Source organism: Papio anubis, chromosome 3 (assembly GCF_008728515.1).
Source record: "Papio anubis isolate 15944 chromosome 3, Panubis1.0, whole genome shotgun sequence".
Classification (NCBI taxonomy): domain Eukaryota; kingdom Metazoa; phylum Chordata; class Mammalia; order Primates; family Cercopithecidae; genus Papio; species Papio anubis.
Window position 1 is genome coordinate 39107012 of NC_044978.1, and position 16794 is coordinate 39123805.

General features: G+C 42.2%; 1 protein-coding gene across 5 annotated transcripts in view; it reads left to right on the forward strand.

Annotated features, from left to right (window-relative positions):
* Positions 1-16794, forward strand: part of LRBA (LPS responsive beige-like anchor protein) — a 766866-nt gene that overhangs the window by 747908 nt on the left and 2164 nt on the right. For all 5 annotated transcript variants that reach the window (XM_031663999.1, XM_031664001.1, XM_031664000.1 and 2 more), the window contains 2 exons: positions 1056-1252; positions 5805-5956. In XM_031663999.1, the coding sequence (XP_031519859.1) occupies positions 1056-1252; positions 5805-5956 (349 nt within the window). The remainder of the gene's footprint in view (positions 1-1055; positions 1253-5804; positions 5957-16794) is intronic.

Consider the following 16794-nt stretch of genomic DNA (forward strand, 5'->3'; position numbering starts at 1 on the left):
GCTGGTGTTATTTAAGGAGTGATAACTGAAATTCATGCATGCTGGAACTGTGTAAAGCAAAGACTGCCTGTGGATATTTCAAAAATTTATAAACTACCTGAGTGGTCAAGAAAGAGCTAAAAGCCTTATTTTTAAAAGGGCAAGCTTTCAGTAGTCATTGCGGGGAAAAGGCAACAATTCCATGTGGTCATGAGTAATTTAGCCAGAAGAGTAGCAGGGCACATACCCCAGTGACCCCTGTTATCTGACTATCTCTTGGAACTTGCTCATCACACAAGCAATCTTTGTTCCTTATTCCTTCTTTGCTTTGCATATAGCAGATACTCAATAGAAACAAAAAGCCTGGCTGTGTGTGGGCTCCCAGCAGCTGCCTGTTCTCCTCTGGCACCTTGGCCTGGTGGTCCGCCCAGGTGTTGAGAGTGGTGGATGCTGCTGCTTGCTGTGGAGGCAGCAAGGAGGTGGACTCACTCAGTTGCCAAGGAGAGTGGCTGAAGGGTTCCTGTGTGAATTTTTTGGAGGTTAAGAAGAACTACCAGGGACCCCCTTTCAGTGTAAAAAAGTAGTGAGCAGTTGTAAAGAAGGCGGCTAAGGCCCTCAGAGGCTGCTTGAACTGGCTGTCCCTGCACAGGCCCACGGTGCGGTGGCTGTCAGGGCTCCTGCAAGGTATCCTGCAAGGAGAGGTCTTAGTGTGGCTGCTCACAGCCCTTGTTTGTTTGCATCCCAGCCTCCTTGAAGCTGTGTTAGAATTTGAAGCTTATGCTATTTCCCAGTTCCTCCAGTTTGTATTGCCTCTTAGCATAATGAATTTCAGAGACTAACTTCCTGTCTCTTGAGGAAAGTGAACTTGGACTTACATGATTTGGCTTCTCTCCTGAGTGGAAGGTGAGATCTGGCAAACATGAAGAGATTTTGCAAAATAATTTACACGTAAGATGGAAGTTTTTCAAAGGCTTTCTACATCTATAGTGTGGTTCTAGAATTCTGTTTGATCTGTGCTCAAGATTCAGATTGTATTTGTCTGTTTTCATTAAATAATTTTGCCTTTTGTTTCTCAGAAGGACCATGTCTCATACATTCCATGAATGGAGACTTGTTGAGGACCTTGGAGGGTCCTGAAAACTGCCTGAAACCAAAACTCATTCAGGCTTCAAGAGAGGGTCATTGTGTCATATTCTATGAAAACGGCCTCTTCTGTACATTCAGTGTGAATGGAAAACTCCAGGCCACGATGGAAACAGAAGATAACATAAGAGTGAGTGCCCTGGGGACTCTTACCTCAACTCGTTTCAAGTGGGGAGGGAAAGGGTTCGTGAAAGAAACCTCTATTTTTGGGTTGCTGAGGGCCTCTTTTCCACACCAACAAAAAATCTTTAGGTAGCACTCAGACAAGGCTCACACACTTCGCACACCACAGCAGTGCCAGCTGTGGATGAGGCCAGTTGCCGGCCTCCACCATGAGGCAGGCACACAGACACACTCACACTCGCTTTTATTTTTCCCTACCTTCCCATAATGCTGGCTGCATTTAAACCAAGTACACATACATGCGGCACAGCTGAGGCTGGTCCTTCAATAGAAGAGGTTTCCTTAGGGGCTTCTGAAGCCATCCTGGGTGGCTTTCACTGGCACTGCTCATTTTTTTTTTTTCTAGAAAACACACTGCACATTGTTTTCTGAATATGAAAGCTGAAATAGTACATTAGATGACACTTAAAACTGGAGTCTCTTTACATCTGAATAGCTTGGTGGTGGGACCAGTAGGGATTATGACTATTTAGGAATATTAATTTCAGATATGACTTCTTCATGAATAAGTCCAAAACATGTTAAGGAAGTTGGGCTTCAAATTATGAATTAGGCAGGCATTTTTTCCCATTGGGTCTACCGGAAATGGCACCACCAGTGGACCTTCCGGGCTCTTGCTTCCTCTCCAGTATAGGACTCCACAAGTATTAGACATTGAGAAAAAGAGTAAGAACTGTTCTTTTCAGAGGCTAGTTTGTCAAGGTCCTTTGTTTCTTACCTCCAAACTCCTTGGTGAAGGTTAAAGTAAAATACAGCTGGGGTGGTCTTCATTTTCCAGAATCAGGCTGGCGGGGCACATGAGCTGTATACAATGAGGGGACCCAGGACATGTTGGAGGCAGGAGTAGGATCACAGGGGCTTCTACCCTGGCTTTGGGCTAGCTCTGGATATTTCACTCACTGCTATTCCTGACCTAGGCAGCTTAGATGACATAAATTCTCCCACTTTCCCAGATCTGGTCTGATCACCCCCTTCTCCTAGGTAAATACTGGTGTCAGGGAACAAAGCTCCTACATACAGATTACATGAGGAAATGAAGGACCCTCGCTGCTGTGTCTCCTGGGATTCATTTCTTGATTCAGTGGATGGCTTCCTTCTTGTGTCTCCACCATTCTCTGTGGTCTCTCCATTGCACTCTGCCAGCCTCCACCACGAGGCACGCACACAGACACACTCGAACTCGCTTTTATTTTTCCCTACCTTCCCATAATGCTGCATTTAAACCAACTACACATCAGAGGATTTTCTTTTCCTCTTTTCTTTACAATAATACTGTGGATAATCTGTCACTTTGAGTTGCGATTATATTGTCAGCTACGCTAATAAATCTGTAAAATAATTTGAGGTCCCCAGCTGACTGAAGCAATTTCTGTGGCATTTCAGTTAGTACCAGGGGCTCTGGGAAGTTCCTTGAGGCAGCAGTGGGAGGCTTTCTGCAGACCATTCATGCACACATGCTTCTCCTCTCTGCCCTGTAGCCATCGCTTTTTCCCTCCATAATATTTCCCGCTGGAGTTTAGGCTTAAACAATCCATTGCCTTTTTCCCAGCCCTCCTGCACTTTATCATGCTAGCTTGCAAGTGGCAGCTGTGTGACTGAAGCGAGCTTGCCTAAAATGAGCAGTACCTGCCCGCAGCTCCAGAGACTGATACTTTCACCGCTCACTACTCGGGAGGCAAGGAAGGCAGCCACAGGCTGGGAATCCAAGGCACTACAGAGCAGAATCTCCAGCTCTACCCTCAATCTGAGCCCATATAAGGAATGGGCACCATGGAAACAAATCAGTCATCAGCTCAGACCAGAAATTAAGTTTCTGTGAAATACCAAGAACCCTGCAGGCAGGAAGCCTGGGGAAGCTCTGCACTAATCAAGGCTTCCCACCTATTTTTATTTTAGATGCCAGATTGCTCTGTGGCATTTTGGTTAGCAGCATATCATAGTCCATCAACTAGACAGTGTTGAGATGTCTTTATGAATAGCTGATATTTAAGGAGGCAGCCTGTACAGAGCAGCAAAGTTATTTTATCCTAAACAAGAGAGAACCACCACTCACCCAGGGGAACGCATTTGTTTTCCCTTCCTGAGGCTGTGTTTTAGGATGTGGTCATCCCCAGCAGACTGCTGTGGCCTGCTGCTACCCCCTTAAAACCCCTGCAGCCACGGCGCTGTCCACAGCACTCAGGATTTCAGGGGATGAGATTAACGTGTCTCTGGGCACGTTTCCAGAGGTTTCCCTCTAGTAACACCCCAACCTGGATGCAGAGGCGGCCTGTCAGTATTTGAGTGGAAGATCAGGTACTGCTTGCTAAATGTTACTCTGGCTGTTGCTGCCAAGAGGAATTTGGTCTCTCATGAAAGAGGGCAGCGAAATCTTTTTTCACCTTGGGAGGCATCTGGTTCATTAAAATGTTTTGAATGCTGATGACTGTATAGTCCCTAAAGCCCAGGTTTTACTTAATTTCAGATGGAAGCAGGATTAGAAATTCTTTACTAGAACAGAGAATTAAAGATTAATGGTTTTAATTTGTTCGGTGTAACACTTATCCAGTAAAAAGCTTAAGTACAAAATTCAAGTGAACCACAACCATAAGGTTAATGGATTTTCATCAGCTGAATTTTATGTGTAGCAAATAGTTGTTTGTCCTAGTTTCATTGCAGTTCCCAGGCAGCCCTAGAGATTGCCATTTGTGAAATGAATGGGGGAAAAGGATATTGATTTTTGCTCATCTTGAAAATATCTTAATATCTGTGTTTAGTTAACGAGACTTAGAGAATATGCAACTGTCTTCCACACATGGTTTTTATTTCCTAGACGTGTTTTTGTGTTCTTGAGAATAAGCTGTATTTGAGAGACTACTAAAAGTTGGCATTTGGGTGAATGTGAATTAAATGGCTAAGAAAGTCTTTACCTTTCTATGATTTTTTTAAAAATATATCAAAGAGTGAAGACTTAAGGCAGCTATACTAGAACTGAACGTAGAACAGTGCGAATGTATCAGAAATTAGGTATTTTTCTTTCTGGCTTGCCAGCACAATCTGTATTCCCCTGCACCCAGGTGGACATGCGATTACAGGTGTTTGTAGTGGCTTTAAAACTCCGATGCCATCCACTAAAGAAAGGAAATTTGTATCTTAATAAGCTAAGAAAACAAGGCTTGGAGGTACCAGGCAGGAGGAGAGGAAGGGGTAATAGGATTGGCTTTTGGAGTAGGGAGGGATAATTAGGAGTTGCCACACTTTTTCTATAAATGGACAGAAAGTAAATATTTTAGGCTTTGAGGGTTCTACATTCTCTGTTGCAACTACCTGTGAAAGTAGTCATAAACAAATGGGTGTTGCGATGTTCCAGTAAAACTTTATTTCTGGAAGGCCAGGCGTGGTGGTTCTTGCCTGTAATCCCAGCACTTTGGGAGGCCAAGGCGGGGGTGGAGCACTTGAGGTCAGGAGTTTGAGACCAGGCTGACCAACATGGTGAAACCCCGTCTCTACTAAAAATACAAAAATTAACTGGGTGTTGTGGTGGGCACCTGTAATCCCAACTGCTCAGGAGGTTGAGGCATGAGAATCACTTGAACCTGAGAGGTGGAGCTTGTAGTGAGCCAAGATCGCATCCCTGCACTCCAGCCTGGGTGACAGAGCAAGACCCTGCCTCAAAAACAAACAAAAAAAACCTGTTTATGGGGGTTCAGATTTGGAATTCATATAAATATTCATGTGTCATGAAAAATTCAAGCACTGAAACATGTTAAAACAAACAGTTATACAAAACAGGCAGTGGGCTGCATTTGGCCCACAGGCTTTCATTTGTGGATGCCCATTTTACAGGATTAAAGAGCAAATTCTGAGCCTGTACTGTCTGTTCAGCGCTAGTAGGAAAGGACAGAGGGGCACAGCCTAGAGCTGACTAAACCACAGTCTGGAGCACTGTCAGCCCTGGAGCAAGAAAATGCTGAACTGGGATTTAATCACCCAGGAAGTTGTAGCTCTCTACCAAGTCGTCTTCCCAACTGCTGTCAAAATCCAACAGGCTCAGGGAAGGTGCCAAGGTTGCTGGCTGCCTCCCTCCAGCCGGAGTCGCACCCAGCAGGGGATTAGAGGGGATGTGAGGTCAGGCAGCACCATCTGCCAAGTCTTGGGACTAACAGGCTTATTGGCATGTCCGCAGTGCAAATGAAGAGATGCCAGGGCTTCTCGTTAAGAGCACCGGTCCCAGTCCACAACACACACCACCATTCTAGTAGCATTTGTAGAACTGGAAGAGTTTGCTACTTAGTCTTTAAAAAAGCAAAGCCAAAAGTATCTCAACCATTGCCAAACTTTGTCCATTTGGTTTTTGAAAAATGGCAGATCTTCTACAACTCATGATTTTCTAAAAACTCCTGAGGATCTCTCTCTCTTCTCCCTGAACCACAGTAGCTGGTGTGAGAGTGACTCAAACACAGGGTGGGGGCTGAAAGTTTCCGAGAACCTCATTTCTACTGAATGTTGCTGTCTCACAGGCCATCCAGCTGAGCCGAGATGGGCAGTACCTGCTCACAGGAGGGGACAGCGGAGTGGTCGTGGTCCGGCAGGTGTCGGACCTCAAGCAGCTCTTTGCCTATCCAGGATGTGACGCAGGAATCCGGGCCATGGCACTGTCTTATGACCAGAGGTAACACTGGAATAATGGGCTACAAATGGGAGTTTCCAAAACTGCAGAGGGGACTGGTCGTGTTGGCTCTTGCCTGTAATCCCAGCACTTTGGGAGGCTGAGGCAGGAGAATTGCTTGAGTCCCGGAGTTCAAAACCAGCCTGGGAAACATTGTAAGACCCTGTCTCTACAAAAAATAACATTTTCAAAAATGTATAGTAAAACCTGCAGAGGGAATTTATTTAAATGGGCTGGTGGAGTTGAGTTGTGGGGGTCACCTGTACAATCAAACCAAGAACACTTTTTAGAAAGTTTGACTTTCTTTCTGATGACGTTGCCACTCTTAGACAAAGGCTGAGTTCTCAAGGAATAGACAGAATTTAAGTAGCAAAGGTTCTGATTACAGTGATGCAAAGCTTTTTATATTTCTTTGAAGTATCTTTTTTTAATTATACCTTAAGTTCTGGGGTACATGTGCAGAACGTGGTTTGTTACATAGGTATACACGTGCCATGGTGGTTTGCTGCACCCATCAACCTGTCATCTACATTAGGTATTTCTCCTAATGCTGTCCCTCCCCTAGGCCCCCACTCCCCCCAACAGGCCCCAGTGTGTGATGTTACCTTCTCTGTGTCCATGTATTCTCTTTGTTCAACTCCCACTTATGAGTGAGAAGATGAGGTATTTGCTTTTCTGTTCCTGTGTTAGTTTGCTGAGAGTGACGGTTTCCAGCTTCATCCATGTCCCTGCAAAGGACATGAACTCATTCTTTGGTATGGCTGTATAGTATTCCCTGGTGTATATGTGCCATATTTTCTTTATCCAGTCTATCACTGATGGGCATTTGGGTTGGTTCCAAGTCTTTGCTATTGTGAATAGTGCTGCAGTAAATATACGTGTGCATGTGTCTTTATACTAGAATGATTTATAATCATTTGGGTATATAACCAGTAATGAGATTGTGGGTCAAATGGTATTTCTGGTTCTAGATCCTTGAGGAATTGCCACACTGTCTTCTACAATGGTTGAACTAATTTACACTGCCACCAACAGTGTAAAAGCATTCCTATTTCTCCACATCCTCTCCAGCATCTGTTGTTTCCTGACTTTAATTATCACCATTCTAATGGGTGTGAGATGGTATCTCATTGTGGTTTTGATTTGCATTTCTCTAATGACCAGTGATGAAGAGCTTTTTTTCATGTTTGTTGGCTGCGTAAATGTCTTCTTTTGAGAAGCGTCTGTTCATATCCTTTGCCCACTTTTTGATGGGTTTTTTTTTTTCTTGTAAATTTGTTTAAGTTCTTTATAGATTCTGGATATTAGCCCTTTGTAAGATGGATAGATTGCAAAAATTTTCTCCTATTCTGTAGGCTGCCTGTTCACTCTGATGATAGTTTCTTTTGCTGTGCAGAAGCTCTTTAATTAGATCCCATTTGTCAATTTTGGCTTTTGTTGCCATTGCTTTTGGTGTTTTAGTCATGAAATCTTTGCCCATGCCTATGTCCTGAATGGTATTGCCCAGGTTTCCTTCTAGGGTTTTTATGGTTTTAGGTGTTCGTTTAAGTCTTTAATTCATCTTAATTTTTGTATAAGGTATAAGGAAGGGGTCCAGTTTCAGTTTTCTGCGTATGGCTAGCCAGTTTTCCCAACACCATTTACTAATTAGGGAATCCTTTCCCCATTTCTTGTTTGTGTCAGGTTTGTCAAAGATCAGATGGCTGTACATGTGTGGTGTTATTTCTGAGGCCTCTGTTCTGTTCCATTGGTCTGTATCTCTGTATTAGTACTAGTACCATGCTGTTTTGGTTACTGTAGCCTTGTAGTGTAGTTTGAAGTCAGGTAGTGTGATGCCTCCAGCTTTGTTCTTTTTGCTTAGGATTGTCTTGGCTATGCAGGCTCTTTTTTGGTTCCATATGGAATTTAAAGTAGTTTTTTCTAATTCTGTGAAGAAAGTCAATGGTAGCTTGATGGAGACAGCATTGAATCTATAAATTACTTTGGGCAGTATGACCATTTTCACAATATTGATTCTTCCTATCCATGAGCATGGAATGTTCTTCCATTTATTTGTGTCCTCTTATTTCCTGGAGCAGTGGTTTGTAGTTCTCCTTGAAGAGGTCCTTCACATCCCTTGTAAGTTGGATTCCTAGGTATTTTATTCTCTTTGAAGCCGTTGTGAATGGGAGTTCACTCATGATTTGGCTGTTTGTTATTAGTGTATAGGAGTGCCTATGATTTCTGCACATTGATTTTGTATCATGAGACTTTGCTGAAGTTACTTTTCAGCTTAAGGAGATTTTGGGCTGAGACAATAGGGTTTTCTAAATATACAGTCATGTCATCTGCAAACAGAGACAGTTTGACTTCCTCTTATCCTATTTGAATACCCTTTCTTTCTCTTTCCTGATTGCCCTGCCAGAACTTCCAATACTGTGTTGACTAGGAATGGTGAGAGAGGGCATCCTTGTCTTGTGCCAGTTTTCAAAGGGAATGCTTCCAGCTTTTGCCCATTCAGTACAATATTGGCTGTGGGTTTGTCATAAATAGCTCTTATTATTTTGAGATACATTCCATCAGTGCCCAGTTTATTGAGAGTTTTTAGGATGAAGGGCTGTTGAATTTTGTCAAAGGCCTTTTTGGCATCTATTGAGATAATCATGTGGTTTTTGTCACTGATTCTGTTTATGTGATGGATTACGTTTACTGATTTGCGTATGTTGAACCGGTCTTGCATCCCAGGGATGAAGCCTACTTGATCATGGTGGATAAGCTTTTAGATGTGCTGCTGGATTCGGTTTGCCCGTATTTTATTGAGGATTTTCACTTTGATGTTCATCAGGCATACTGGCCTGAAATTTTCTTTCTTTGTTGTGTCTCTGCCAGGTTTTGGTATCAGGATGATGCTGGCCTCATAAAATGAGTTGGGGAGGATTCCCTCTTTTTCTATTGTTTGGAATAGTTTCAGAAGGAATGGTACCAGCTCCTTTTTGTACCTCTGGTAGAAATTGGCCGTGAATCCGTCTGGTCCTGGACTTTTTTTGGTTGGTAGGCTATTAATTTCAGAACTTGTTACTGGTCTATTCAGGGATTTGACTTCTTCGTGGTTTAGACTTGGGAGGGTGTATGTGTCCAAGAATTTATCCATTTCTTCTAGATTTTCTAGTTTATTTGCGTAGAGGTGTTTATAGTATTCTCTGATGGTAGTTTGTATTTCTGTGGGATCAGTGGTGATACCCCCTTTATCATTTTTTTTGTGTGTGTCTATTTGATTCTTTTCTCTTTTCTTCTGTATTAATCTAGCTAGTGGCCTATTTTATTGATCTTTTAAAAAAAACCAGCTCCTGGATTCACTGATTTGAAGGGTTTTTTGTGTCTCTGTCTCCTTCAGTTCTGCTCTTAGTTATTTGTCTTCTGCTAGCTTTTGAATTTGTTTGCCCTTGCTTCTGTAGTTCTCTTAATTGTGATGTTAGAATGTTGATTTTAGTTCTTTCCTGATTTCTTTTGTGGGCATTTAGTACTATAAATTTCCCTCTAAACACTTTTAAATGTGTCCCAGAGATTCTAGGTATGTTGTGTCTTTGTTCTCATTGGTTTCAAGTAACATCTTTATTTCTGCCTTCATTTCAGTATTTACCCAGTAGTCATTCAGGAGCAGGTTGTTCAGTTTCCATGTAGTTGTTGTGGTTTTGAGTGAGTTTCTTAATCCTGAGTTCTAATTTGATTGCACTGTGGTCTGAAACACTGTTGGTTATGATTTCCATTCTTTTGCATTTGCTGAGGAGTGTTTTACTTCCAATTATGTGGTCCATTTTAGAATAAGTGCAATGTGGTGCTGAGAAGAATGAATATTCTGATTATTTGAAGTGAAGATTTCTTTAGATGTCTATTAGGTCTGCTTGATCCAGAGCTGAGTTCAAGTCCTGAATATCCTTGTTCATTTTCTGTCTCATTTATCTAACATTGACAGTGGGGTGTTAAAGTCTCCCACTATTATTGTGTGGGAGTCTAAATCTCTTTGTAGGTCTCTAAGAACTTGCTTTGTGAATCTGGGTGCTCCTGTATTGGGTGCATATATATTTAGGATAGTTAAGTCTTCTTGTTATGTTGATCCCTTTACCATTATATGATGACCTTCTTTGTCTCTCTTTATCTTTGTTGGTTTAAAGTCTGTTTTATCAGAGACTAGGATTGCAACCCTGCTTTTTTTTTTTTTTTTTTTTTGGTTTCCATTTGCTTGGTAAATCTTCCTCCACCCCTTTATTTTGAGCCTATGTGTGTCTCTGCATGTGAGATGGGTCTACTGAATACAGCATACTGATGGGTCTTGACTCTTTATCCAATTTGCCAGTCTGTGTCTTTTAATTGGGGCATTTAGTCCATTTACATTTAAAGTTAATATTGTTATGTGTGAGTTTGATACTGTCATTATGATGCAGTTTCCTTCATGGTGTTGATGGTCTTTACAATTTGGTATGTTTTCACAGTGGCTGGTACCAGTTGTTCCATTCCATGTCTAGTGCTTCCTTCAGGAGCTCTTGCAAGGCAGGCCTGGTGGTGACAGAATCTCTCAACATTTGCTATGTGTAAAGGATTTTATTTCTCCTTTGCTTATGAAGCTTAGTTTGGCTGGATATGAAATTCTGGGTTGAAAATTATTTTCTTTGAGAATGTTGAATATTGGCCCCCACTCTCTTCTGGCTTGTAGGGTTTCTGCTGAGAGGTCCGCTGCTAGTCTCATGGGCTTCACTTTGTGGGAACCCGACCTTTCTTTCTGGCTGCCCTTAACGTTTTTTCCTTCATTTCAATCTTGGTGAATCTGATGATTATGTGTCTTGGGGTTGCTCTTCTCAAGGAGTATCTTTGTGGCATTCTCTGTATTTCCTGAATTTGAATGTTGGTCTGTCTTGCTAGGGTGGGGACGTTCTCCTGGATGATATCCTGAGGAGTGTTTTCCAACTTGGTTCCATTCTCCCTGTCACCTTCAGGTACACCAATCAAACGTAGGTTTGGTCTTTTCACATAGTCCCATATTTCTTGGAGGCCTTGTTCATTCCTTTTCATTCTTTTTTCTCTAATCTTGTCTTCTCTGTTTCATTAAGTTGATCTTCAGTCTCTGATATCCTTTCTTCTGCTTGACCAATTCAGCTACTGATACTTGTGTATGCTTCACGAAGTTCTCGTGCTGTGTTTTTCAGCTCCATCAGGTCATTTATGTTCTTCTCTCAACTGGTTATTCTAGTTAGCAATTCATCTAACCTTTTTTCAAGGTTCTTAGCTTCCTTGCATTGGATTAGAATGTGCTCCTTTAGCTCGGAGGAGTTTGTTATTACCCACCTTCTGAAGCCTACTTCTGTCAATTCATCAAACTCATTCTCCGTCCAGTTTTGTTCCCTTGCTGGCGGAGTTGTAATCCTTTGGAAGAGAAGAGGCATTCTGGTTTTTGCAATTTTCAGCCTTTTTGCACTGGTTTCTCCCCATTTTCGTGAATTTATCTATCTTTGGTCTTTGATGTTGGTGACCTTTGGATGGGGTTTCTGTGTCTGGATATCTTTTTTGTTGATGTTGATGCTATTCCTGTTAGTTTTCCTTCTAACAGGCCTCTCAGCTGTGGGTCTGCTGCAGTTTGCTAGAGGTCCACTCCAGATCCTGTTTACCTGGGTATCACCAGTGGAGGCTGCAGAACAGCAAAGATTGCTGCCTGTTCCTTCCTCTGGAAGCTTCATCCCAGAGGGGCCTCTGCCAGAGGTCTCCTGTATGAGGTGTCTGTTGGCCCCTACTGGGAGGTATCTCCCAGTCAGGAGACACAGGGGTTGAGGACCCACTTGAGGAGGCAGTACAACCCTTAGCAGAGCTCAAACACTGTGCTGGGAGATCCACTGCTGTCTTCAGAGCTGTCAGGCAGGGACATTTAAGTCTGCTGAAGCTGTACCCACAGCTGCCCCTTCCCCCAGGTGCTCTGTCCTAGGGAGATGGGAGTTTATCTATAAGCCCCTAACTAGGGCTGCTGCCTTTTTTTTTTTCCAGAGATGCCCTGCCCAGAGAGGAAGAATCTAGAGAGCCAGTCTGGCCACAGTGGCCTTGCTGGGCTGTTGTGGGCTCCACCCAATTCGAACTTCCCAGAGGCTTTGTTTACACTGTGAGGGTAAAACCACCTGCTCAAGCCTCAGCAATGGCGGACGCCCCTCCCCCCACCAAGCTTGAGCCTCCCAGGTCAACTTCAGACTGCTGTGCTGGCAGTGAGAATTTGAAGCCCAAGCTCCACGCGGGTGCGACCTGCCGAGCCAGACCACTTGGCTCCCTGGCTTCAGCCCTTTCCAGGGGAGTAAACGGTTCTGTCTCGCTGGCATTCCAAGCACCACTGGGGTGTGGGGGGAAAAAAAAAAACTCCTGCAGCTAACTTAGTGTCTGCCCAAACGGCCAGTGTTGTGCTTGAAACCCAGGGCCCTGGTGATGTAGGCACCTGAGGGAATCTCCTGGTCTGCAGGTTGTGAAGACCATGGGAAAAGGACAGTATCTGGGCCAGAGTGCACCGTTCCTCAGGGCATAGTCCCTTACAGCCTCCTGTGGCTGGGGGAGGGAATTCCCTGACGTCTTGTGCTTCCCTGCTGAGGCAACCCCCAACCCTGCTTCAGCTCGCCCTCTGTGGGATGCATCCACTGTCCAACCAGTCCCAGTGAGATGAACCAGGTCCCTCAGTTGGAAATGCAGAAATCATCCACCTTCTGCGTCGATCTCTCTGGGAGCTGCAGACCAGAGCTGTTCCTATTCGGCCATCTTGCCAGCCTGAAGTATCTTTTTTAGTAAATAAAATTGAAAGAGCTGCAAACATGTTTAATGTAAAATGCCTTTATCTCTGCATATGGAGAGTCCCCTGAAAGATAGGGCTTATTTCCTAAAAGCTCTCAAGTGGTATTTCCTCTTAACGTAGAGTCACTCATTTTTGTTCCTTTAAAAAAAAAATTGTGGCAACATGTAATATTTTCCATCTAAACTTTGATATATAATTTAGTGCATTATGTACATTTACAGTGTTGTGCCACCATCACCATCATCCAATTCCAGACCCTTTTCATCATAAACAGAAGCTCTGCCTGTTAATGACTCTCTCCCCCTGCCAGCTCATCTGCATTCTACTTTCTGTCTCTATGAATTTGCCTCTTCTAAGCACCTTCTGTAAGTGGAATCATACAATATTTGTTGTGTTGTGCCTGGCTTATTTCACTTAGGATAACGCTTTCAAGGTTCTTGCATGTTGTAGCACGTATCAGAATATTGTATGAATATTCTGCGTTCTGTTTATCATTCACCTGTTGATGATGGTCACTTGGGTTGTTTCTACCTTCTGGCTATTGTGAGTAATGCTGCTATGAACATTATCTACAAATATCAATTCAAGTTCCTTTTTACAGTCTTTTTGGGTGTATGCCCAGGAGTGGAACTGCTGGGTTATATGGCAGTTCCATGTTTGACGTTTTGAGGAAACTTTGAAGTGTTTTCCACAGTGGCTGTACCATTTTACATGGGTTCCAATTTTTCCACATCCTTGTCGACACTTGCTCTATTTTTTAGCAGTTGTCCTAACAGGCATGGTCTCCCATTGTGGTTTTGATTTCCCTAATGACCAGTGATGTTGTCTTTTCACTCTCTTCATAGTGTCCTTAGACGCTCAAAATATTTTACTTTTTTTTTTTTTTTTTTTTTTTGAGACAGGGTCTCACTCTTTTGCCCAGGCTGGAGTGCAGTGGTGCAGTCACAGCTCACTGAAGCCTCAACCTCCTAGGCTCAAATGATTCTCCTGCCTCAGCTACATGGTAGCTGGTACTACAGGCATGTGCCGCCATGCCCGGCTTTTTTATTTTCTGTGGAGACTGGGTCTCACTGTGTTGCCCAGGCTGGTCTTGAACTCCTGGGCTCAAACCATCCTCATGCCTCAGTCACCCAAAGTGCTGGGATTATAACTATAAGCCACCATACCCAGCCCTGATTTTACCTTCTATGAAGTCCTATTTTTTGTTATGGGTTTTTTGTTTTGTTATCTTGTGTCTTTCATTTTGGTATCCTATCCAAGAAACCACTGCAAAATCCAAGGTCATGAAGGTTTTCCCAAATGTTTTCATCTAAAAGTTTTATAGTTTTAATTTATATTTAGGTTTTTGATCCATTTTGAGTTAGTTTTTTAACATAATGGTAGGTAAGGGTCCACTTTGTTTTGCATGTGGACATCCGATTTTCCCAGCATCATTTGTTGAAAAGAAGGTGCTTTCTCCATTGAAAGGTCTTGGCACCCTATTTTAGCACATGTGTGAGGGATTATTTCTCAACTTTCTCTTCTGTCGGTCTGTCTATATCAGTATGACAATGTTTTGGTTACTGTCGCATTGTAGCAGTAAGTTTTCAAATCAGAAAATGTGCAACTGCTAACATATTTCTTTTTTCTCAAGATTGTTTTGGCTGTTCGGGGTTTCTGTCTCGCTCTGTCACCCAGGCTGGAGTGCAATGGCACGATCTCAGCTCACTGCAATTCTTAATTTTCCTTTTGGACTGCTCATTGTCAGTATATAAAAATGCAACTGATTTTCGTGTTGTATATCCTGCAAATTTCCTGAGCTCTAAGTTTTTGTTTTGGTGTGGAATCTTTAGGATTTCCTACATATAAGATCATGTCATCTATAAACAGAGACAGTTTCACTCCTCCTTTCCAATGTGGATACTTTTTTCTTGTGTAATTGCTCTGTCTAGGACTTTCAGTATTGTGTTGGATAACAGTGGTGAAAGTGGGCATCCTTGCCTTGTTCCCAATCATAGGGGAAAAACTTTTTTTCATCGAGTGTGGTGTTAGCTGTGGGTTATTCATATATGCTGTTTATCATTTGAGATAGTTTCCTTCTACTCCTAGTTTATTGCTTTCATAATAAAAGGATGAATTTTGTCACATCAGGTTTTCCAGCATCAGTTGAGATGATCATGTGGGCTTATTTTGTTGTTGTTCATTCTGTTAATGTAGTATGTTATGTCGGTTGACTTTTGCATGGTGAGTCATCCTTGCATTCCCGGAATGAATCTCACTTGGTCATGGTGTCTATTCCCACTACTATGCTAGTGAATTCAGTTTGCCAGTATTTTGTATCCTGGTCTGTATGTTCTTTTGTTGTAATGTCTTCAACTGGCTCTGGTGTCAGGGTAATACTGGCCTCACTGAATCACTTAATAAGTGTTCTGGATTCTCTGATTTTTTGGAAGAAACTGAGAAGGATTAGTGTTAACACTTCTTTAAATGTTTGGTAGAATTCATCAGTGAAGCCATCTGGTCTAGGACTTTTCTTATTGGGAGGTTTCTGATTACTGATTCAGTTTCTTCACTTGTCTAAGTCTAATCATTTCTATTTCTTCCTCATTCAGTTTTGGTATACTGTTTTCAGGAGTCTATTTCATGTAGGTTGCCCTATTTGGTGGTATACAGTTGTTTCTAATAGTCTCTCTTAACTCATTGTTTCTGCCAAATGTAATGTCCAAACTTTTATTTCAGATTTTAGTAATTCGAGTCTTTTTGTTGTTGTTGTTGAGATGGAGTCTCGCTCTGTCACCCAGGCTGGAGTGCAGTGGCACAATCTCGGCTCACTGCAACCTCTGTCTCCCAGGTTCAAGTGATCCTCCTGCCTCAGCCTCCTGAGTAGCTAGGATTACAGGTGCCCACCACCACACTCAGCTAATTTTTGTATTTCTAGTAGAGATGGGGTTTCACCAGGTTGGCCAGGCTGGTCTCAAACTCCTGACCCCAAGTGATCTACCAGCCTTGGCCTCCCAAAGTGCTGGGATTACAGGCATGAGCCACCATGCCCAGCGAAGTCATCTTAGTCTAGCTAGAGGTTTGTCAATTTTGTTGATCTTTTCAAAGAACCAATTTTTTGGGTTTTTTCTATCACTTTACTATTTTCTGTTTTATCTATCTCTTTTATTATTTTCTTCCTTCTGCCTAGCCTTGGGTTTAGTCTGTTTTCTAGTTCCTTAAGACCATAAAGTTAGCTTATTGAATTATTTTTAAATGTATGTGTTTACAGCTAAAAATTTGCATCTTAGCATTGCTTTTGCTGCATTTTGTAAGTTTTGGCATGTTGTATTTCCTTTTGTCTCAGTATTTTCTGATGTCTGTTTTCTTTGACCCATCATTTGTTTATTTTCCACATATTTGCAAATGTTCTAGTTTACCTTCAGTTATTGGTATCTAGTTTCATTCTATTATGATCAGAAAAGCTACTTTGTGATTTTAATCTTTACTAAGTCATTAACACTTGTGGCCTGACATATGGTTTATCTTGGAGACGATTCCATTGTGCACTTCAGAAAAATGTATATTCTGTTGTTGCTGGGTGGGTGTTCTATATATAGGCGTGTCAGGTTCAATTGGTTTATCGTATTATTCAGGTCTCCTATTTCCTTATCTTCCACCTGGTTGTTCCACCCATTATTTAAGTGGGGTATTGAAGTCTAAAACTATTACTATAGAACCATTTCTTCCTTCAATTCTGTTAATGTTTGCTTTGTATATCTTGGGGGTCTGATGATAAATGCATATATAATTGTTATATTTCTGTGAATTTACCTTTTTCTCAATATAGTGTCCTTCTTTGTCTCTTGTAACCGTTTTTGACTGAAAGACTATTTTGTCTGATATTAGAATAAGCCACCTCAGCTCTCTGTTAGTACTTACATGGACTATCTTTTCCATCCTTTCACTTTCAAGCTGTTTGTCTTTAGATCTCAAGTGGGTCTCCTGTAGACAACATATAGTTGGATCATGTTTTTTAATCCATGCTACCAATTGCTTCCTTTTGGCTGGAGAATAATCTCTTTAATGA